Source organism: Leuciscus leuciscus, assembly GCF_965113295.1.
Source record: "Leuciscus leuciscus genome assembly, chromosome: 20".
NCBI lineage: Eukaryota > Metazoa > Chordata > Actinopteri > Cypriniformes > Leuciscidae > Leuciscus > Leuciscus leuciscus.
The window spans coordinates 22,853,244-22,878,306 of record NC_138744.1 but is presented as its reverse complement, the minus strand read 5'-3'; the positions used below and the strand labels follow the sequence as shown (position 1 = coordinate 22,878,306).

At 37.3% G+C, this 25,063-nt stretch overlaps 1 protein-coding gene across 3 annotated transcripts in view; it reads right to left on the bottom strand.

Annotated features, from left to right (window-relative positions):
• Positions 1-11,583: 11,583 nt before the first annotated feature.
• Positions 11,584-25,063, bottom strand: part of rorc (RAR-related orphan receptor C) — a 34,302-nt gene continuing 20,822 nt past the window's right edge. For all 3 annotated transcript variants that reach the window (XM_082150372.1, XM_082150373.1, XM_082150371.1), the window contains 10 exons: positions 18,310-18,395; positions 18,051-18,192; positions 17,573-17,908; positions 16,414-16,536; positions 16,139-16,260; positions 15,042-15,174; positions 14,701-14,808; positions 12,930-13,040; positions 12,735-12,844; positions 11,584-12,629 (listed from right to left, as the gene is read on the bottom strand). In XM_082150372.1, the coding sequence (XP_082006498.1) occupies positions 12,465-12,629; positions 12,735-12,844; positions 12,930-13,040; positions 14,701-14,808; positions 15,042-15,174; positions 16,139-16,260; positions 16,414-16,536; positions 17,573-17,908; positions 18,051-18,192; positions 18,310-18,395 (1,436 nt within the window). In that variant the 3' untranslated portion in view covers positions 11,584-12,464. The remainder of the gene's footprint in view (positions 12,630-12,734; positions 12,845-12,929; positions 13,041-14,700; positions 14,809-15,041; positions 15,175-16,138; positions 16,261-16,413; positions 16,537-17,572; positions 17,909-18,050; positions 18,193-18,309; positions 18,396-25,063) is intronic.

Sequence of the window (25,063 nt, the reverse complement as noted above, 5' to 3'; positions counted from 1 at the left end):
TTTAAAGAGGAAGTGGTGTTTAAACACCTCATTCATTCTTTCAGTACATTTTTATTATTAAAATTCATATTTTATTAATAAATAAAATATTGCTATTTTTACTGCAGTTTTTTTCTATTTTTTTAATAAGATGAAGTCTATATAACTCCTTAACTGGCAACGGAAAATACAGTAGTAGATTAGAGTTACATAATGTAGTTCTAAACAAATTCTACAGAATTAAACTGTGGCATTTACTGGAAATCACTGAACTGTGTTCATCTGTGCACCAGAAGTTGATGGACCGTCCTCCTGCTGTTCTTCCACACTCTGGGGGCGGGGGGAGGGATAAGAATACCTGTTTGTACTTAGATTTAAACTTTTGATTCTATAGGCTAATCCACATAAAAATGTGAAATAATCAGAATGTGTAGATTGTTTGATGTGTAGACACATGACATAATATTAACATTACCCCTGTAGGCCTCTATAAAAAATAACACATATGTAAACCTCTACGTTTTATGAAGGCCCTTGGATCTTCGGCAGTGACTGGCTCTGAAGTCCCTCCAGGAATTCCCTCAGCCAAAAATGCTGCTGCACTGCTAGACACTGGATGCTTTAGTTATTTAATATGTCAAATGTTTGTAAAGTCAGGTAGCCTACACCCATGATATGCTCAAGCCTTACTTGATTGAATTATGTTTTTATATTTAATTTTCAGCTGCTGCCATGTTCTTTTAATACCTGCAGGATTGCCTCTACATGAAAATTAAAATTAGGTTGAATAACATACTGTTCTCCCAGTTTCACCTCTGATATTATAACAGTTGGGTAAGTTACTTGTATTACTAACTACAAATGACATCTTCAACAGTATAATAAGATTAATGTAATAATGACTATCTTTATAAAGCATTGGTCTACTTATTACTAAATCCCATATCAACCTCAACCACTTGAACAATACAAGGAGAGACAAGAAACTGCACTTTTAATGCTTTCAAATAAACAATATACAATTGCATGAATTATTCTTCAATTGACCAAAGTGTTTAGAGGGAGAAGGTTACATTAAAAATATACCTTTTAAAAATGTATGTTAAATATACAGAATTGTTCTATAGTCTAATAATGCAATTACATCAGAATTTACTTTAAATTACAGAAGAATTAAGAGTAATCCCTTTAATTAAATTACAGTATTAATGTTCTAATACTGTAAAATTACAGTAATAATGTTCATACTGGTGAGAAATATGAAGACCTCTTTTTGTCTGGCGCTGTTGCCATGGTGACTCATAATATCTGCGCTCCATTGATAATGTTTTTTTATAGTTGTGGTGCACGCGCACAACCTCGAGTAGGTCAACTCAGAGTTGATTGAACTAACTAATTTCAGCTGTTCTGTAACCGAAAACTCAGAGTTTCCCATCTCAGGGTAAGTCAACTCAGAGTTCAAGTTTTAACTCAGAGTTGGTTGAACCTCCTTTCTGAAACAGGCCCCTGAGAAAAAACCAACACAAAACACATTACTTTCCATAAAAAGTAACTAAGTAATGCAATAGTTACTTTTTTTAAAGGAGCAACGCAATATTGTAATGCATTACTTTTAAACTAACTTTCTAATATTTGTGTCACTGAGATAACTTCATATGATTTATTTTTAAGGCAGCATTAATGTATCCTTTGTATCCTATTCTAGCTCAGAGACACAAGCCTTTTCCCGTATACCAGGGTTGGGTTGTCAGATCTTGAATGCATTCTAGGTGGTGTGATGTTGTGATGTGTTCAGTCTCTAATTCCTTGAAATCCTGTCTAACAAGTTTGTCATTCTTATTTTAACCGACTTCTAAACATTGTGAAATCATTTTTATTGTATATACTTATATATTATAACTGCACTATTGTGGTATAATTCACACATACATGCCATTTCTGAGCATTGCTGGCCCATTCATACTCACTTGCACATACAAGTGTTTCATACATGTATATTGTGTGCCTGCACTGCATACTGAATGTGCATGCAACGTCCACTTTTAATACATTTTAAAACAACAAATACAATAACACTAATTAGTTACACTTTGGCTTTTAGACTTTTATTTAAATATGTGCTACACCAGTGGAGCAGCCGATTTCTCAAGGTTTCTTCCTCATTCTAACATTGTAGGGAGTTGTTCCTGAATGTTTTATAGGAAGTTAAAAAATCGTCCACAAGAGCTAAACTTATATAATGCTGTTAGTTCAACGATGCCTGATTTTTTTTTCTCTGTGAACACACAGAGCAATTATGCTTTGAGATTTATTATTTGTTATTATCTCAGATATTCTGTTAAAATTCAGAGATTTGCCAACAGTATAAACAAAACAATCAAAATCAGTATCTCTTAACCTTATAAGGTCTATCATGCTTGATACACATTTATAAGGCTTCTAAATTATCAACATGAAAAAAAAAACATTGCTGAAAAACATTAATCTGATGGATAGTTCATGATATATGTGAACCAGGACCACAAAAACAGTCACATGGGTAAACATTTTTTAAAATCGAGATGTATAGATCATCTGAAAGCTGAATAAATAAGCTTTCCATTGATGAATGGTTTGTTAGGATAGGCCGAGATACAACTATTTGAAAATCTGGAATCTGAGGGTGCAAAAAAAATCAAAACATTGAGAAAATTGCCTTTAAAGTTGTCCATTTATGTTCGCGATTGTGCTGCATTCACTCACAAAAATTAATGTTTTATATATTTACGGTAGGAAATTTACAAAATATCTTCATGGAACATGATCTTTACTTAATATCCTAATGATTTTTGGCATAAAAGAAAAATCAATAATTTTGACCCATACAATGTATTGTTGCTATTGCCACAAATATACCCGTGCGACTTTTATATATATACAGTGGGGAGAACAAGTATTTGATACACTGCCGATTTTGCAGGTTTTCCCACTTACAAAGCATGCAGAAGTCTGTAATTTTTATCATAGGTACTCCTCAACTGTGAGAGATGGAATCTAAAACAAAAATCCAGAAAATCACATTGTATGATTTTTAAATAATTAATTTGCATTTTATTGCATGTCCAGGCCCGTCTGAAGTTTGCCAATGACCATCTGGATGATCCAGAGGAGGAATGGGAGAAGGTCATGTGGTCTTATGAGACAGAAATAGAGCTTTTTGGTCTAAACTCCACTCGCCGTGTTTGGGGGAAGAAGGATGAGTACAACCCCAAGAACACCATCCCAACCGTGAAGCATGGAGGTGGAAACATCATTTTTTGGGGAGGCTTTTCTGCAAAGGGGACAGGACGACTGCACCGTATTGAGGGCAGGATGGATGGGGCCATGTATCGCGAGATCTTGGCCAACAACCTCCTTCCCTCAGTAAGAGCATTGAAGATGGGTCGTGGTTGGGTCTTCCAGCATGACAACAACCCGAAACACACAGCCAGGGCAACTAAGGAGTGGCTCCGTAAGAAGCATCTCAAGGTCCTGGAGTGGCCTAGCCAGTCTCCAGACCTGAACCCAATAGAAAATCTTTGGAGGGAGCTGAAAGTCCGTATTGCCCAGCGACAGCCCCGAAACCTGAAGGATTTGGAGAAGGTCTGTATGGAGGAGTGGGCCAAAATCCCTCCTGCAGTGTGTGCAAACCTGGTCAAGAACTACAGGAAACGTATGATCTCTGTAATTGCAAACAAAGGATTCTGTACCAAATATTAAGTTCTGCTTTTCTGATGTATCAAATACTTATGTCATGCAATAAAATGCAAATTAATTACTTAAAAATCATATGTGATTTTCTGGATTTTTGTTGTAGATTCCGTCACTCACAGTTGAAGAGTACCTATGATAAAAATTACAGACTTCTACATGCTTTGTAAGTGGGAAAACCTGCAAAATCGGCAGTGTATCAAATACTTGTTCTCCCCACTGTATATATATATATATATATATATATATATATATATATATAAAGGTACACATGCCTTTTTGCTGTGAAATCTTTAATGATTTTTAAGTAAATGTCAGAATAACTTTTTATTGTTAGTAATATTTTAAGATAAACATGTACTGCGTTGAAGATTGATTATCCATACTTAATTTTTTTTGTTGAAAAATCATGTCACATTGTATCAAATACATCAGGCTTAAGTTTTGAGAAATGTTTATTGATTATGATTATTTGTACATTTTTCAATCATCAATGAATTTGCATTGCATTTACAGTATGTTTTCCATTACAAACTAGCTTTGATCATAAAACTAAGCATTTAAATATCATCTTACTAAGACATATTATGGGTAGATATAGAGTGACAACCGATATCTATATGCATTTTAAAAGGTCTGCTATAATCTGCACCAAATTGCATATTTTTAGCTCAGGTTGGGCCTCTGAATAAAATGTAGGTGTATTTTCTCCTTGAATATGAGCTCCTATATTATATTATGATCCATAAGGATGTATCAAATATGATACTGATCTATTAAATGATACTCATTTATGATGAACAAAAACATATCTTTTTTATTAAGATTTCGTGTAAGGTTCTTTAAACTGTTCCATTTAAAAAAATTTTTTTTAATTATTTCATATATCAGGGTTAACAGGGTTAATGATTATAAAATGAATACATGTTAATAATTGAATCAGTCTATGGTCATTGAATTGTAAGCATCATATCCACTTGGTCAACAAGCTATAGCATTATTTTCACAGAATATTTTGTCACTATTATTCAAGTAATTATATGTTATTTAACATTTTAGGTTACTCTATAACGAGGGCTGACAGGGATGTCTCAGATGTAGAAATGTGCGAAAGAAACATTGGATTCTCATAAACCTCAGAGCTGGCCCAGATTCAGTCTTACATTAGCTAACACAACATTGCTGATGGTCACAACCCTGATTACCAGTCTGTGCTGGTAGTTCTTCTGTTGTTTAGTCTTTCAGTGAGTCAGCCACTGCTTTGTTTCCCTTGGACACATAGTTTCAATATAAACACAGTCATGAGAATTAGATGCAACATTGAGGGCCTGGGAAATAAACCCAGTTTCGGTCTGCTCCATATTTGATGCATTTTACATGCGGTATACATATAACATTTTATTAGATCAACAAACAGACAGACAGACCACTAGATAGACAGATCGGAGCGATGCAATAGAATTGGCAATTGAATGTTTCCCCAAAATGTATTGAACAGTTCTTAATATAACCACTTTATTAGCATTAATAATATTTGAATAATCTGAAGAACAGACAGACAGACAGAATACAGATAGATAGATAGATAGATAGATAGATAGATAGATAGATAGATAGATAGATAGATAGATAGATAGATAGATAGATAGATAGATAGATAGATAGATAGATAGATAGATAGATAGATAGATAGTCAGACAGACAGACAGACAGACAGACAGACAGACAGTCAGATAGATAGATAGATAGATGATAGATAGATAGATAGATAGATAGATAGATAGATAGATAGATAGATAGATAGATAGATAGATAGATAGATAGATAGATAGATAGATAGATAGATGGATAGATGGATAGATAGATACAGTGGGGAGAACAAGTATTTGATACACTGCCGATTTTGCAGGTTTTCCGACTTACAAAGCATGTAGAGGTTAGTTTTTATCATAGGTACTCCTCAACTGTGAGTGACAGAATCTAAAACAAAAATCCAGAAAATCACATTGTATGATTTTTAAATAATTAATTAGCATTTTATTGCATGACATAAGTATTTGATCACCTACCAACCAGTAATAATTCCGGCTCTCACAGACCTGTTAGTTTTTCTTTAAGAAGCCCTCCTGTTCTCCACTCATTACCTGTATTAACTGCACCGGTTTGAACTCGTTACCTGTATAAAAGACACCTGTCCACACACTCAATCAAACAGACTCCAACCTCTCCACAATGGCCAAGACCAGAGAGCTGTGTAAGGACATCAGGGATAAAATTGTAGACCTGCACAAGGCTGGGATGGGCTGCAGGACAATAGGCAAGCAGCTTGGTGAGAAGGCAACAACTGTTGGCGCAATTATTAGAAAATGGAAGAAGTTCAAGATGACGGTCAATCTCCCTCGGTCTGGGGCACCATGCACGATCTCACCTCGTGGGGCATCAATGATCATGAAGAAGGTGAGGGATCAGCCCAGAACTACAAGGCAGGACCTGGTCAATGACCTGAAGAGAGCTGGGACCACAGTCTCAAAGAAAACCATTAGTAACACACTACGCCATCATGGATTAAAATCCTGCAGTGCACGCAAGGTCCCCCTGCTCAAGCCAGCGCATGTCCAGGCCCGTCTGAAGTTTGCCAATGACCATCTGGATGATCCAGAGGAGGAATGGGAGAAGGTCATGTGGTCTGATGAGACAAAAATAGAGCTTTTTGGTCTAAACTCCACTCGCCGTGTTTGGGGGAAGAAGGATGAGTACAACCCCAAGAACACCATCCCAACCGTGAAGCATGGAGGTGGAAACATCATTTTTTGGGGAGGCTTTTCTGCAAAGGGGACAGGACGACTGCACCGTATTGAGGGCAGGATGGATGGGGCCATGTATCGCGAGATCTTGGCCAACAACCTCCTTCCCTCAGTAAGAGCATTGAAGATGGGTCGTGGTTGGGTCTTCCAGCATGACAACAACCCGAAACACACAGCCAGGGCAACTAAGGAGTGGCTCCGTAAGAAGCATCTCAAGGTCCTGGAGTGGCCTAGCCAGTCTCCAGACCTGAACCCAATAGAAAATCTTTGGAGGGAGCTGAAAGTCCGTATTGCCCAGCGACAGCCCCGAAACCTGAAGGATTTGGAGAAGGTCTGTATGGAGGAGTGGGCCAAAATCCCTGCTGCAGTGTGTGCAAACCTGGTCAAGAACTACAGGAAACGTATGATCTCTGTAATTGCAAACAAAGGATTCTGTACCAAATATTAAGTTCTGCTTTTCTGATGTATCAAATACTTATATCATGCAATAAAATGCAAATTAATTACTTAAAAATCATACAATGTGATTTTCTGGATTTTGGTTTTAGATTCTGTCACTCACAGTTGAGGAGTACCTATGATAAAAATGACAGACTTCTACATGCTTTGTAAGTGGGAAAACCTGCAAAATCGGCAGTGTATCAAATACTTGTTCTCCCCACTGTAGATAGATAGATAGATAGATAGATAGATAGATAGATAGATAGATAGATAGACGGACGGACAGACAGATAGATATGACCCATATTAAAATAAACAAAGGGCTGTATGACGCAAAACTCTGTCAGCAAGATGAGTCAGTTGAAAACAGAAGTAAAAGATTGAAACTTCTCTGAAGGGAAATGCTTTTGGTAAATACAGTTATTAATGTACAGTTAAATTAATTTACAAATTAAAATGTCAAATGAACATATTAAAAAATGTTGAGGGTTACAAACAATAGAAAACTATAGTCGTGCCTAACAACGCCCCTTAGCTGTTCTAAATCCACTGTAAAACACGGCTTCAAGGGGCTTATTGCTTTTATAAAACGGTTACTCCCAAAAAAATGTTCATTTTATTATTTATTTTATTCATAAAATAAACACCAGCAACAAAAACTATAACGTTTTATAACACATTCCTCCGCCAAATTCAATGTAGTTCCAAAGAGGTTGCTAAGCAACACATGCAGCAACAAAGAATCACAAACAACAGTTGCGCAGTAATACTAATGTAATGCGGTTACAGGTGTATGTTTGTTGACGGCTTCGAACGCGGCTCAATCAGAATCAAGGACTGTAATAGTTGGGGGCCTTAAGCACATAAATAGGTAATTTCGCGCAAATTCATCTAAAAGCGCCAAAATTGGCACAGATGTAGCTCAGGTCATACCGAAATGATTTAGCTAGGGCGCCGGAGCCAGCGACCCTCGGGGCCAAGATGGCGGCCAAATCCAATATGGCCGCCGCCCGAAAAGGGTCCCGGCTTTAACTTTTGAACCACATGAGTTACAAATACAAACTTGATATGTTTTTCAGCTTAATTGATCATGAGAAACACATAGGAATGTTTATATTTATGACCCAGTATATCTGGACCCCTCGATCCTCCAATTCCAATATGGCCGCTGTCCAAAAAAGCAGTTTGGGCTGTAGTATGGGGCCTTACACACCATTGTTCGCGCAAATTCATCTACAAGCACCAAATTTGGCACAGATGTAGCTGAGGGGATACTGAAATGATTTAGCCAGGGCGCCCAAGCCAATGGTCCCTGAGACCAAGATGGCGGCCAAATCCAATATGGCCGCCGCCTGAAAGGGTTTCAGCTATAGCTTTTGAGCCAGATGAGATACAAATACAAACTTGATGTCTATTTTACCTTCTTTGACCATGGGAAACCCATAGGAATACTTACATTTATGATTGGGTATATCAGGACCCCCCAAATTCCCTAAATTCAATATGGCTGCTGTCCAAAAAACGGTTTTGACTACAAATTTTGAACCAAATGCGCTACAAATGAGGATGTGGTGTCTATGTTATGTTTATTGACCACAGGAAGTCCATTGGCATATTTATATTTATGCTTGTGTAAGTCTGGAACCTGTATTCTTTTCAAGACTGTGGTTGAAAATCCTTTTTTTTTTTTACCACAACTTTGAAGGTTCAAATGTTCAATGTTGATTCATTTCCATATAGAAGTGAAATGGTTTTCAGTTTACCACAGGTGAATACATTTCAAAGTGTAATCATATAAGAAAAAATAAGACACAATTAATATTGCAAGGCAATATTTATATTATGTCAAATTGTTAAAATAATAATATAGTCAATTTTTCCAAAACTCTTAAAGGTTTGCTTAGCATAACAAAAAAACAGCAATAACATAAAAAACAACAGTGATTTCTCATGGTCTCTCACATGAATTATCATTATCACTCACAATCACCGGATCTCTCATTGTCTTCACCATCATTGTTTGTACAAGCACCCTCACATGCACATATAGAAGTGCAACGAAGAGCTGTGGTGCCAGCCGTGTAGATGAAGCTAGACATCACCTTTTCTCGAATGGTACCAAGTCTCTCGAGAACCTGCCACCCACCCAAGCTGCATTGATTCAGCACATCAAAAGAGCACTGCTGCAGGCCAGCTTCTACTGGAATCAGGCAACCGCTGTCCAGCAAGATATCCCAGAGTTTAATGCATGGGGATGGTTTCGGGACTCTACGAGCAAGACTTGGGAACCTTACTGGACTAATCTCGGAGACGCCAGTAAAGCCTGCACCATTCTCCTCCACTGTGGCTGCAAGACAGCATGTAGAGGGCACTGTAAGTGCTGTAAAGCCGGAGTTCGTTGCACTTCTATATGTGCATGTGAGGGTGCTTGTACAAACAATGATGGTGAAGACAATGAGAGATCCGGTGATTGTGAGTGATAATGATAATTCATGTGAGAGACCATAAGAATTCACTGTTGTTTTTTATGTTATTGCTGTTTTTTTGTTATGCTAAGCAAACCTTTAAGAGTTTTGGAAAAATTTACTATATTATTATTTTAACAATTTAACATAATATAAATATTGCCTTGCAATAATAATTGTGTCTTATTCTTTCTTATATGATTACACTTTGAAATGTATTCACCTGTGGTACACTGAAAACCATTTCACTTTTATAAGGAAATTAATCAACATTGAGAATAACCTTCAAAGTTGTGGTAAAAAAAAGGATTTTCAACCACAGTCTTGAAAAGAATACAGGTTCCAGACTTACACAAGCATAAATATAAATATGCCAATGGACTTCCTGTGGTCAATAAACATAACATAGACACCACATCCTCATTTGTAGCGCATTTGGTTCAAAATTTGTAGTCAAAACCGTTTTTCGGACAGCGGCCATATTGAATTTAGGGAATTTGGGGGGTCCTGATATACCCAATTATAAATGTAAGTATTCCTATGGGTTTCCCATGGTCAAAGAAGGTAAAATAGACATCAAGTTTGTATTTGTATCTCATCTGGCTCAAAAGCTATAGCTGAAACCCTTTCAGGCGGCGGCCATATTGGATTTTGCCGCCATCTTGGTCTCAGGGACCATTGGCTCGGGCGCCCTGGCTAAATCATTTCAGTATCCCCTCAGCTACATCTGTGCCAAATTTGGTGCTTGTAGATGAATTTGCGCGAACAATGGTGTGTAAGGCCCCATACTACAGCCCAAACTGCTTTTTTGGACAGCAGCCATATTGGAATTGGAGGATCGAGGGGTCCAGATATACTGGGTCATAAATATAAACATTCCTATGTGTTTCTCATGATCAATTAAGCTGAAAAACATATCAAGTTTGTATTTGTAACTCATGTGGTTCAAAAGTTAAAGCCGGAACCCTTTTCGGGCGGCGGCCATATTGGATTTGGCCGCCATCTTGGCCCCGAGGGTCGCTGGCTCCGGCGCCCTAGCTAAATCATTTCGGTATGACCTGAGCTACATCTGTGCCAAATCTGGCGCTTTTAGATGAATTTGCGCGAAAATGTGCTTAAGGCCCCCAACTATAAGTAACTATCCGTTTTATAACAAATATTTTACCCTGACCCTAATCTGTCTACATGTAATGGGAGTCCAATGATATATTACACAGTCAGGGAGCAACACGTTCTAGTCAAATCCAGGTTGACGTTAACGGTCAAGGAGGATTACATGTGCCTAGACAAGCTTTAAAAAGATAAATAAAGTAAACACACTATGTATTAGTTACTGTTTCGCTTTTAGACAATAATTATATATATAATATTATATATATATATATATATTCTGCATCCCGCAGATTGGCTCCCTAAGTTGGGTTACTGTTAGAAAGAGGAACAATTGTGGGAGTTTTTCCTTACTAACGTTACAAGGAAAACAGAAGGATGCTAATGTTTTAAAGGAAGTTGAAAAATCGTCTAAAGTTAAGTTTATGCCGTCATTTCAAGGATGCCTTTACCCCTCCTGAACACACTCTGGTAGGACAATATGCTTTGAGATTTGCAAAGGAATCCCATTTGTGCCAATAAAAAAATGAACATAACTTTTCCAGAAACTGAAAATAACTTTTCATTAGGTCATTGTAGGTAGAAATCATTTCACCCCAGTGTGTTTTTGTGGATGACAAAGCCTTTCTGGTCTGCTGTGATTCAGAAGATCCTGCATGTAAACCTGATGAAAACCAGATGAACTTAGTTTTCTTTTTATGAGAATTGTTGCAACATTTGTATTGTTTGGCTGGGCCAGTCAGATGAGTAAGAAGATTTTCAGAGCAACTTTGCTCACAATCATGAAATTCAAGGTCAGGAATGGAAAACCAGTGTATATTTTCCCTGAATACACTCCCACCCTTTACACTTTTTCAGAGGTTTATTTGAGGCCTTTTCCGCAAAGCAGCACAACACAATAGCAAGCAATGATTTATGCTTCAAACAGAACAAAACCCAAACAATGCAGGATTCATTAACTGTGTGAATGATAAGTTAAAGCTGACATAACTAGAACAGAAACTGTGCAATTGAGACACAATAGAATTGTGTTCAATATATTTTCCTACACAAGCTTAATGAATAAGCGCATTATATTTTATTTATTTCATAGAAGTACTCTATACATTTTTAGACCCTTGAGCATAAATACTGTCAAATCTACAAGTACGGTATAATAATTATTCAGCCGACTGAATAAACAGAGAAAATCATCTATGACCAAAGACGGAATAACACAACTTAAGATGGTCTATTTGAAGGGAATGGTGAGTTCAAGAACAAAATCAACAAGTTATTCTCAAATCCATGTGAAATGAATGAAAGATGAGCATTACAAGCACTAAAACAAGCTTTAACAGGAAGTACAAAAAAGCTAACACATAATAGATGATCATATTTAAATTAATGCAATAATGTAATAGGCTATTTATTAAGTGGCATGTCTCTGTACTGCCTGAGAAAGCAAAAGAGAGGACATAATGGGATTCTAATGTTGTAGATGAAGCTTGAAAATCATCCATAGTTTCTAAATGAACGCCTGATGCTTCAAATATCAGTCAGCTCATGGAAAGTATGTTGACAAAGAACAATGATGCTCAACATTTGTAATCTGGCATTTGCTAGTATCAAAATCTCTATAAAAAATTACATTTTAATGATCAGAGCTAATGCTCCTTTATACCAGCTAGGATCAAGACCATTGAGGTCATCAAAAACTTCAAAAACATTAAAATATATCCTCAGACAAAAACGAGTTTAAGAATACACAAACTGAATAGCATTCGAAGTAATATTTTGCTTCGGCCTACAGAATAGAATTTGCACAAAATACTCATACTTCTGTTCAAATTATTTTCTGTTACAAAAATATATTTAACTTCTTTAGCAGGTAAATATATTTAGATCTTGATTGCATACACTTTTATAAGTAACTTTGTTCATGTGTAATGTGTGTTTAGTGAGTAGTCAGGGACTGTATATCCGTGTCAGAGCCGAACAGCTCTTTGTATAGCGGAGGGAAGAGGGAATGCACCGTGAGAGGGTAAAGCTGCCGAAACCATCGCAGTTTCTCAATATGCAGCGCACACAGAGACTTCAACACCGGCACTCTTTGATACAGCTGGAATCATACAAAAACAAAACATGACCAGTTAAAATCCATTCCAGCTAATATAATTCCTTACTTTCTGCCTTGAAATCCTGTCTTTTTCTCCATCTCTTTTACCTTATGTAGCAGACTCTCCTGATTGTCTCTGTGCATGATGTGACTAAGGGCAAGCTCCACATCTCTCCTTACTTTCTGCACTCTTTCTCTGTCTTCCAGACATGGTCGATCTACTCAAAAATGTAGAGAGAAAAAACAAGAAATTAAGCCAATCCCACTTTAAAGTCAGAATGTCTGCAGTTTTACTGTGCTCACCTGCATTGATGAGGACCAGGGCAGTGAACACCGCCATCTGCTGTTCAGTCAGTCTCAGCGCACACAGATTGTGAGCAAAGTCAAATACAGCAGCTATTAGATCGCCACACGCTGAAGAACAAACGGATAGAGAAGCAAAGTTGTAAAATGATTGATAATAGATTGAGAAACTGAATAATATCCTTTTTGTAAGAGAAATGCACTCAATTGTATTGAATGTGCACTTGTAGTGTATAAAATCTTAAAAGTATATTTTTAAAAAGCCATACTTGCATCTAATATAAAATGAATGAAATAAAAGGCCAAATAAATGTTCTTAAACAGAGCACACTTTACTTTTAATTATCTTTTGTCGTGCTTATTTCAAGTGATTTACATACTAAATAACCTAAATTACTAATTACATAAATTACAATTTCACCTTTATTTGATATTACTGTGAAGATCATGTTCTGTTTTATGGACCTGTAGTTTGCATTTTATTGTTTCCCTGTGTTTTGTTCCCGCTTCCTTTGTTCCCAAGGCTGTGTCCGAAATCACTCTCTATACCCCTAAATAGGCCACTATTTGAGCAGACTGTGTGTCCGAAACCATAGTGGACGTTATTGAGTGCTCTCATTCAATCCCATAATGCACCGCGATAACGAGTGTACAACTGATGAACTTTCAACCATAGATATCATATATAAACGCTAGATGTCTCGTGCACGCTGCTGGCCAATGGAGGTCGACGTCCGCACGTGGCGGATATATTATTATATCCGTTTGTTATATTAGTTTAGTTTGGGGATGTATGTTTGCAGGCCTGTACGTATGTGGGAACGTGTCTTTAATATTTTGTGCTTGTGTAAACTACAAAAATGCTAATTTGTGTAAACGGTGACATTATGCGCATGCTTATTACGTGTTCAGTCTATTGGCACGTAGTTTTTCTTAACAAAGTGATATTGGCAACTACTGGCCGGCAGCATAATACAATGTCTTAGGTCATTTTCACGTATCCAAACTCGTGAACTCGTTTTGACAACGTTGTCATCTGCACGCGAAAGGATAAACGTTTCCGTTTTTAATACATAATTGTTGTGTAAAGTACCCCAAGCCCTCAGTTTAGTTCTCTATGATCGTTGGAACGCTAGTTCTGCTGTAATTGTGATCCTCTACTCCTACTTCCTTGCCTGCACCATGACAATTACATTTAAAGTTAATAGATTTTAAATGTACTAAATTGCAACTCCATCATTAAAAATGTGTAATTTCAAATATATTTAAATACATTAAAGTATATTTTATCCATCTATTCTCCAAACTGCTTTATCCTCTGTAAGGTCGCAGAAGTATATTTTAGTTTACAATAAATGCTTGTCAGTACATTTGGTGGTACCATATATTTAATCATATTTCAAAGACAATAGAATTATGAAATGACATAAAAATTAACTTAAGTCCTACTTAATTGGGTCAAAATAGCACTCTAAAGTTAAGGTAGTTGCATTTAATATATATAACATTTTCCATTTAATTGCAATTAACATGCAATCAAATGTCCAAAAACATTACATTAAATTCAAACTTAAGGATATTCTTGTAAAGTACATTACTGAAATTAAAGTGTTTTTTTTTTTTTTTTTTTAATGTATCCTTAAATGTACTTATTTTAGGGATTAGACAAAAATGATTAAATACAGGTTTGTAAAAACATGCTGACAAATCATGCTCTTACACTGGAAGTCTAAGGGTGATCGCTGTAGACCAAAATATTCCTTTAACTCACCGAGAGATTTGAAAAGTTCTGTTCCTGCAAATTTGCCGTCAAAAAATACTGTGTTGTTTTCTGTGTTAAACATCCGACTCATTCGAACCAGAACCACTTCCATTGACCCTAATAAGAAAGAGAGAAAGGCACGCACAGAAGAAAGTAGAGAGGAGAGAGCAAAATGCACAGAATTATAGAACGAGGAATGAGAATGGAAGAGAAAGAGACAAAGTCAGAAATGTGACAGGTTTTTGAGAGATGAAAACAGGACAGAGAGAGAGAGATGAGAATTCAGCTGCTGTAAACCTTACCCGTCTTAATCAATTAACTATTATGTTTTACAGAAAGATATATCTCACCACTCTTGAGGAGAGCAATTTGATCATTCTGACAAAGCTGACGGAATCCTGGGATACGTTTAGCAAATTCCACCACATACTGAACGGCATCAGTCAACCTCACTGCACAGTGCTGCCACATCTCATCCACCGACTACAGACAGAGGACAGAGAGAGAGAGAGAGAGAAAGTGAGAAGGGAGGGCCTGTGTTGCACACACTACAAGTCAAAAGTTTGGCTGATGTTTTTGAATGAAGTCTTAAGGCCTGATATTCTCACTGCAAAGTTCTTCATTCTTTACCCAGGGGTAAAAAGAAGATTTAAAATGTTACACTGTTTGCAAACATCCTGATGCCAATGCTGTTGGTATTAGTATTTAAATATGTGATGCATGCTATTTTCTTAATAAAACAAAAAACACAGAACAAAATGGCCGAAATTTTCAGGAATTCCAGGCCATCTCCAAATCTGTAAAGGCTGTGCATGAGCGATCATAGAGATGTGGATATGTTTGCAATTCGGCACTCCAGTGTATTCGTGTTTTTACTCTTGTCTGATCTGGACAGACTGAGCAAAGAAATTAAATGAAAAACTTTTCAAAGCCCCAGAGCATACCCACATATTGTTTGCAAGTTTCGAAACAAACTCAAAACACTTAGTTTGACCAGATTTAGTTTGAAATGGCATCACACTCATTTCATTCTTCAATTTAGCTTGAAGTAAATCGGGGCCTTAATGGTAAAAAAGATGTGCAACTATTTTTCACAATTGCGAAATTATTTATCTTCATTGTAACTTTTTTTCTTGTTATTGTGACTTTATATTTTACAACTCACACTGCACTGACAGACGCCAACCAATGTGGACAATCACCAGATTACAGTACTTCACTTCTTATACATTCCCCAAGGCAAAAAACACAGATTCAACGTGTTCAATGGGCGAAAACAAGCACTGACCAGCGGCAACAGACACCAAACCGGGGTAACACTGATCCTACAAAACCCGATGAAGTGTCTTTTGGTGCGAATTGGCATTTAGCGTACATGTAAAAAAACAGATGTATACTTTGGGATTTACAGTTTTGCTAGTTATATATTAGAGTAGAGGAAATGTACTTTGCTCTGGTAAGCATGGATCTCCTCCCTGCTGAAAACCTTCCATCTGAGAGCCTGCAGTTCCTCCGGTCGATACTGAGTCGTCTCTCTGTGAGAACGTACGATACTTGCAGAGAGCTCCTCTGTCAAAAATCACACAAAAAGAGACACGTTAATCTGAATGCACGTCATTCCGACACAACATAGTTCAACTCCTAACCCTATTAAACCACTTCATTCCACCACATAGCGCACATGACATTTTAAAAATGTGCTAAACTGCTTGCGGTTCTCACCTATGTGCAGATGTGAGGTCGGATAGGAAAAGAACGAGCTCTCAGGGTCAAAAGGACGAAACCCCATTTCACTGCCGCTCATGTTCAGAATAGTCTCTGGTGTAGACCTTGTAGAGTCAAATCCTGAAAGATGGAAAAGAGAAAATGATAAACCACAATATCTTATGAGATTTCTAGATGAAAATTAGGTCACAAATTAGGTGAACTTATGGTAGCCTTAACTACTATGTACCTAAAAGACTGTACTGTGTATCTAAATTTTACTTTGGGAAATTCACACAATTATTGCTAGTGAGTTTGAGGTATGGTTGAGTTTAGAAATAAGGTTGCGAGTGCAACTGTCAAACATGTCTGTCTAGTTTTTGTTTACATCAAAAAACTATGGAAAAGTAGTGCAGTGGAATGGAAGAACGAGTTCTGTGTGAGGGTCTAAGGGTAGGGTTAAGGCCCGGGTCTACTTTCCACGTTCCGTTCCGTTGCCTTTCAAAATACACTCCTTTGGCCGTGAGTGTGGAAAGATGCGCTTGGCGCATGGCACTATCTAGTGGACTTTGTTTTCAAGCTCTCAAGTCACTCGCACATGCACTGATGTACACACCATCCGTGCGGACATGAAAATAGGGCTGTACGCAAACAGTGTGCGTGGATGTCTGTGGACCCTCCTGATGACGAAAACTTCTGCGGACCCTCCTGATGACAGTGAGCGGACCGTCGCAGGCTTTAGGGTTAGGAATAGTGGATTAGGCCAATTCACACTGCACCAACAAACTCCGACCAATGGGAACAGACACTTTGTCTGGTTTTGTCAGATCCTTGTGTTACCCCTGTTGGTGTCTGTTGCTGTTGGGAATGTTTGTGAAGTGACATACTGTAATCTGGTGATTGTTGACGATGGTCGGCGTCTGTTGGTGTAGTGTGAATTGGCCTTTAGAGTTAGATTTTGGAGAAAGGGTTTGGGTTACAGCTAGGGTAAAATTAACAAATGTTAATTAAATGCACTTAAAATGTAATAACGATGCAACGACATCATATCATTCATATTTAAGTATATTGTATCAAATGGTTAAGTACATAGTAGTTAAGGCCACCTAATATAAAGAGTGACCGATAGAGTAATTCCATCAGTGTTAAAATACAATTATTTGGGAGAATTTCTCACCTCTACCTGCTGACAAGCTGTCGCTCTCACCTCTCCTGTGGGAAACCCTGTAGGCCAAACTCTGAGCCTGGGCCTCGCCTATGCGACACTCCAGGTATGGATGTACCTCTGGTGGGCAGCCTGGCAGTTCAGGCTCTACAGAATAAGGGTAGGCTTGAGGTAGAGGCGGGATGAGATGTGATGTCTGTTCTCTGGGCTCTTTGCCGGATCGGTATGCTGGGAGAGACTGAGGCTCTTGGACTGAGTTGGCCTGAAGACGCTGCTGTTGTCGATGTCTCTCGACTTCTGCAAACAGCGAGTCTCTCTGACGCTTGGACATGCGGCCAAACTTCACCGCTGAGGGAGACAAGAAAACATTACTACAATTAATTATTGCAATCATGTATAAAATGAGTATCAAAATTGTATTTCTATATCATTCCAATAAATCATCCATCTATCCATTCAAACATTCTTCCATCCATCCATCCTTTCTGACCATCGCGGCTCATCCCCTGAGCGACACATTTTTTGAGGCGGCAGCTCTGGCAGCGGTTACGGCTGGCACGGTCAATGGGGCAGTTGCTCTGCCTGGAGCACGAGTACTGCACGCTGGAGGACTGACTTCTGCGGAAGAAGCCCTGTAGAGGAAGAGAGAGAGAGAGAGAGCGAGCGAGAGGTGGGCGAGGTGTGGAACAATTAGGCGGAATGTGCTAAAGAAATATTTGACATTAGTAAAGTAATTTTCTTTTTCTTACCTTGCAGCCCTCACAAGTGATGACTCCATAATGAACCCCTGAAGACTTGTCTCCACAGATCTTACATGGGATCACCTCAATCTGAGCTAAAGACACAAGCAACACAATATCAAAACTGAGATTAAAGCCGTGATCATGTGCTTTAACACAAATGTGTAGAACTGTCACAGTTGATTTAAATCATTCCTGATGCTATTCATCAGATGGCAATCCTAGCCAGCAGAGGGCTATATAGCTTACTAAAAAAACATCAGTTCAAAAGTTCCAGTTTGGGGTCAGTTTTTTTTTTTTTTTGCAAGGATGCATTAAATCATTGCATTGATCAACAGTGACAGTAAAGACATTTATAATGTTGCAAAAATAAATATTTATATTTCAAATACATGCTGTTCTTTATATTCATTAAAGAATCCTAAAAAAAAATTGTATCATGGTTTTGAAAATTTTGACTGTTTTCAACATTAACATCAACACAATAAAAAGTGTTTCTTGAGCACCAATTCAGCATATTAGAATGATTTCTGAAGGATCATGTGACATTGAAGACTGGAGTAATGATACAAAAAATTCAGCTTTGCCATCACAAGAATAAATTACATGTTACAGTATATTAAACAAAGTTTATATATTAAATTTGTATATTATTTGACAATATTATTAATATATTAATGTTTTACTGTGTTTTTGATCCAATAAATGCTGCCTTGGTGAACATAAGACACACACACACACGTTAGGTTTTCATGATTTATGGGGACTTACCATATACATAATGTTTTTTATACTGTACAAACTGTATATTCTATCCCCTACCCATCACAGAAAACTTTCTGAATTCTTACATTTTCAAAAAATATCACTGATTTATGATTTATAAGCAGTTTTCCTCATGGGGACCAAAAAATGTCCCCATAAGGACAAGGATTTCGACATTTTGCCCCCATAACATAAGGTTTACCAGGACCACACACACACTTTTTTTAAGTGGTTGAAGACGTGCGTTGATGCTTTCAGATTTAAAAAGCCAGAAAATAAGTGCTACAATTTCTGAATCGGTATTCTGTGATGTATGGATAGACTGATTAAAATGACCTAATGAAACAGTGGATGATTGGTTCTTTTGTAGTAGATGCCCTTAAGTGTATTTGCAGTTAAATGTACACATTCACAGTATACAAGGGTATAAATACACAGGGGTATAAATACACAAACATCCTGAAACACAAACACACACTGGTGTTGTAACAGACTAAAGATTATCCCTGAAAGCCACATTAAGAAATCCTAATCTAATGAACAGAGAGAGAGAGAGAGAGAGAGAGAGAGAGAGAGAGAGAGAGAGAGAGAGATGAATGTACATTTGTACATCAATGAAGGAGAGGAAAGAGAGAAGTATGAATGAATTGCAGCTCTACTGTGGGTACAATGTACTCTCTTAAAAATAAAGAATCCAAAAAGGGGGATTTTGCAGTGACGCCATAGAAGAACCATTCTGGGTTCCCAAAAGAACCTTTCAGTGAACAGTTCTAAAAAGAACCATTTTCTTCTTTTAAAGAATGGAACCATTTTCTTCTTTTTGTGGAATGAAAAGGTTCCATGAAGGTTGAAAGTTATTCTTGATGCCAATAAAGAACCTTTATTTTTAAGAGTGGTACACACACATGCACATGTAGCCTACACATTTGTTTAATGTTGCGAAATGGTGTATATTGGTGTCTTTAGTTAGCATACTAAGCTAATGATATTTTCTTTCCCCAAAATGTAATAAAAACACTATTTAGTATGTTTATTACATTGTTTTCCTCACAATGAATGTTGGCTGGTCCCTGTTATGTACTGTAGGTGTTTTTAGATTTTACTATCCTAGTGGGGACATTTGGTCCCGAAAATGTAGGAAAAACCTGACACGCAGACACAGGTACACATCTACATTTGCACAAGGAAGGTGAGATTATTGTGTATTTAACAATAATATCAGAAACACAAAATGCAAAGGCATGCATCTTAAAATCCATTAGCGCTATAAGTTGCAATGCAGCGGAAGTAGTGACAGATCTTTTCTTCCCTATTGTGACATAAATTCGAGTGAAACAGATTATCAAAAAAATAAAAAATAATTTAGGACAGGAGTTTGGTTTTAATTGTGAGCTTGCAGTCGATTCTAAGACAGAGACGGGTTTATGCAGACTGACTGAAGAAGTCCAGCATATGTCACCAGAGACACGTCTGTCATTTCACCTGAAGATCCAATATGGATCTTCAGGTATCCATTTTGATGAACAACATATGCATTGATGAATTGTTCACAATAAGATATATAATAATAATGTAGAAAATAGATTTCTTTCAGATGTTCTTATTTTTACATTTATGCATTTGGCAGACGCTTTTATCCAATGAAATAATTTTTATTTCATGCCATCTTTACTGTTCTGCTCTGGAGTTTTGTCTCAGAAGACATGTGGCATGTTTGCAGGTTCTTAAGTTGTAAGTAAAGTATTCTGTACGTGTGTGTGTGTGTGTGTGTGTGTGTGTGTGTGTGTGTGTGTGTGTGTGTGTGTGTGTGTGTGTGTGTGTGTTCAGTCAAAATGACAGTAAATCTAACCACTTATTTCTTGGAATCCAGCAATGTGTGTGTGGCTAAGTAATGTGGTCACATCGTCCAGTACCAAGGAACATGAGTCCTCTCCATCAAAAAGCATGCACACACACAATGCACACATACAGGTGGGAGAAAGTGTACAGGAGGAAGTGAGTGGGAGAATGATACAAGGTTAAAGATCATAGCGGATATACTCCCCTGAGGCATATCAAAACATTAAAAAACAAATAATAAAAAGTTGTAAAAAGGTTTTAACTAATGGGCTTATACTTGAAATTGTTAACCAAGCGTCATTTTTAATCCCAGCTTAATGTAAAGCTGCGAGTAAATTTTGTGCAGTCGTGGGTAATTTCATTTTGCTCAAATACCAACCTGTATCTCGAATTACATTTGTAGACAAGATACAGAAGCAACAACACACTTCAATACATTAACATCTTGATGAAAGGAACATGCCAGTGCAGGTCAGATTGTGCTCTGTCGTTTACGTGCACATCCGTTGTGTCAGTGGTGTCTTAAAACAGCAACAATTCTCTCTTATGTGAATTGAGTCTGGTTCACTGTGCATTTTGTGCATTTCTTATAATGTAATTATGAACACAAATTCCTCTGGATTCACTTTGATATTGAGCAATTTTAAGTCGTGGTTATAGGTGTCAAGTTAATTGTCCATAGACATCAACATTTGGTGTAGCTACGAAAAAACAACATCACCCCAAAAAACAAAAGTGTGAATGGAAAGTTCACTAAAACCATAATGGAAGTTGACCTAAAGGAGACCGAAGTTCACTTTCAGTGCCAGGAACCGTGCAAATCAGTGGTTCTCAACCAATGGGCCCCGCTAGGGGACCTCAGCAATATTTCAAAGGGGCCTCAAGATAGCTTAAAATTATTTAACCATTAAATGCATTAATGTTTCGGCAATCATTATTACATATTCGGGTCTTTAGCAACCCGGATCTATATCTAACATATCATCTATACATACATATCACGATACTGAACTCACAATACAATATTTTTGCGATACTCCCAAGACATATGGTAAAAGGTTAACCAAAATTGTACTGTTGATTAAAATGCTAAATTTGGTGTTACATTGTGGGTGTAAATGAATAGGCTTGGACTTAATGCTGGTAACCCAATGTACAGGACAATGGTAACACCAGAATAAAAATATTCATGATTCTGAAGCTGAAGCTGAAAATACAGAATTATTTTAGATGAATATGCTTGCACTCGGTCACTCACTAGATATATTTAAAATATAATAATAATAATAATAATATAAAATAAGGAATAATGTCATTCAGTCATCAGAGATTCAATTATTGTTCTGCAGAAAAAAATATACTTACACTGTTACACACCTTGGGTCGTTAGTGACCCTATACAATTTTTTCAAAAATAGAATGGGAAAACAGGAATTCTTTTATAATTTTTTTTTCTTCTTGTTATATTGTTTATAATAAATTGATTGAGGAATACTAAGAAGGTCGATGTCTAACTTTAAAAAATGAATGAGGAGGAGGGTAGTGAATGACATCCCGGGTCACTAAAGACCCGAGGTATGCATTTAAGGGTTAAAACACAACAAAACAAGCTTTAACATTAGCAAAACAACAAAAAATCGGAATATTTGCTATTTTAATTCACCCCAAATTTCTGGAATTCTAAGATGTAATTATTAAATTAAATAATGGTGTACACAGTGTACTTAAAGTGGGCTTTGTGAATAAATGATCAAACAAAATAATAAATGAATAAATGTTTTTCCTATTTTATTTTATTTTCATACATTTGACTAGCCTGGATGCCAGTCGAACTTAGCCCCGCCCACAACATTTGAGATTGGGAAGTTCGGTCTGGACTTGATCCGTTGTGGAGCAACTATGCTCGAACCAGAGCTGTTCGGACCAATCAAATTGTCAGGGCGGGCTTTATACGATGATGGACAGATGATCAACAGTAATGTAATCATCCACGTCACCAAAGAGCGCTTGGGTTGAATTCGTTTACAACAAAGATGGCTGCCGCTGGAGAATTGAGATGTGTAGATTCCGCCATCGCGTCTGTTATAGAAGATATCGACAGCGCATTAATTTTAAAAGAGGAACAGAGAACCGCGATCAAGGCATTTGTCGACCGGAAAGATGAATGAAGAACATCCGTCACTTACTCCGTTGCTCTGATTGGTTGTAGGTCTATCCAATTGAGCGCAGAGGCATTTTCCTTCCTGGTTCGGTTGAAACACGCCCCTTAATCACAGCCCAATGGAGCAATATCAGACTCATATTCTGACTAGAATCTGAGTATGACGACATCAGGCTAACATTTGACTAATTGAATAGTAAAATGGTAAAATTGGCTGGTGGGCAATTTAAAAAAATATATATTTCCACCTTGGTTATCTCTTTCAGGGTTTCACACCGTTCATAATTTACCCTGCATTACTAATTCACACGGTACCTTTGTGCCAAAGGGCTAATGCCCTTCAAAGCCCTCCCATGTGAAATGTTGCTAAACCCAGTTAAAAGTGGCCTTGACATGGTGCTAAAGAAGCCGTTAATTGGTTAAGTATAGTGTGCAGTCTACAACAATATTGGGTTCTCTTCTAGGCCATCTTATAATGCTAGAATGATCATATTTAAATGAATAAAAAAGGTGATTCGAGGTAAAGTGGAATCTGAATGTGTCATGTCAGTCTGACCTTTTCATGTCAGAAATGTAAGCTTCATTTAACGAGTTTTCCCACCTGGTCCATCAAAGCTCTTACAGTGGGTGAATCAAAGAAGGGCATTTTTTCACAAAAACAAAAAAATCAAATAACACGTCATGAAAAAACAGGGAGATTCACCGAGACTGACTGAGACTGGGGGTATATTGAGTGTGAAGAGGTGGACATGAAGGTGTCAACCTCAGAGTCTTTTTAAGTGGTTTACTGGCTTCTCTTTCGCTCTGACTTTCCCCTCTTTCATGCATTATCTTGCTTTTTATTTCCCTCTCTCTATCTCGCTCACAAAGGATGCGACTGCCAGTAATACGCTCTTTCATCTGTGTTTTTACTGCCAGGAATGTCCCCCCCTTCCCCCCTGCCCTTTTCGTTCTCATCCTCTCTTCTCCCAATCCTCCCAAAGAAACTTTGGTGGAAATATTAATCTGATACAGCACTCTTAAAAAACTTCTTCAAAACATCTTATATTTATTGTCTTAGTGGTGCATAGTAAGAGTGCAACTGAATGCAACATTTGTCATGCAATATCATGCAACTAGATTTAATTAATCCTGTGTAAAAGTTTATTGAATATTTTTTGTGTATCATATTTGATACATCAGGCTTTTAAGACTCATATAGTATGATAAAGTGAGATTATGGCACTTATACGCAGAGGGAAAAAAATGCACAATTTTATTCAGAGGCCCAAGCTGAGCAAGAATATGCAATTTGCTGCAGTTGCTGATTTTTATATGGTCAAAATGTAAGATGAATTTCTGATAGGTTGTAATGTAAATCACTGAGATCTTTATAACAGTATAGCAGAGTACTTACATAAAACACATATAATTATCAGTTGTAACTATTTTGTAATAATATGTCTTAATAAGATATTTAAATGCTTAGATTTATGATCAAAACTGTTTTTTTTTATTGTGGGAGCAAAACATATGATGCAATATGCAATACAATGATGATTGAGAGATGCAAATAAACCTTCCTCAATAGCCTGATGTATCATATTTGATTTTCAAATGATGTATGGATAATCAAGAATGTGTGTGCATAAGTAATTAGCATGTGCATGTTTCTGTGTCAGTGTGTGTTTATGTCACTGTGTCAAGGTAAGTCATGATTTGGGGCACAGAAGGAAACTCCTTGCAACTGTTTTTGCAAGAGTGTGGGTCTCGTGTCTGAATGCGAGTCTATGAGGGAGGTGTGAATGTGGGTGACGTCCTGTGCATTGGATGCAATTTTAAGCCAGGTTTTTGAGCCACTCACTTTAACTTAAATGTCATGTGCCTAATAAATCTGAAGCCAGTTTAATGACATAATCGCAATGCCGATTGGCTGATGGCACCACGGAAACACGCATGCACAGTCCTTTTCACTATTGATTAACCTGAGCTGTGACGTGAAAGGCAGCAGGCAATATT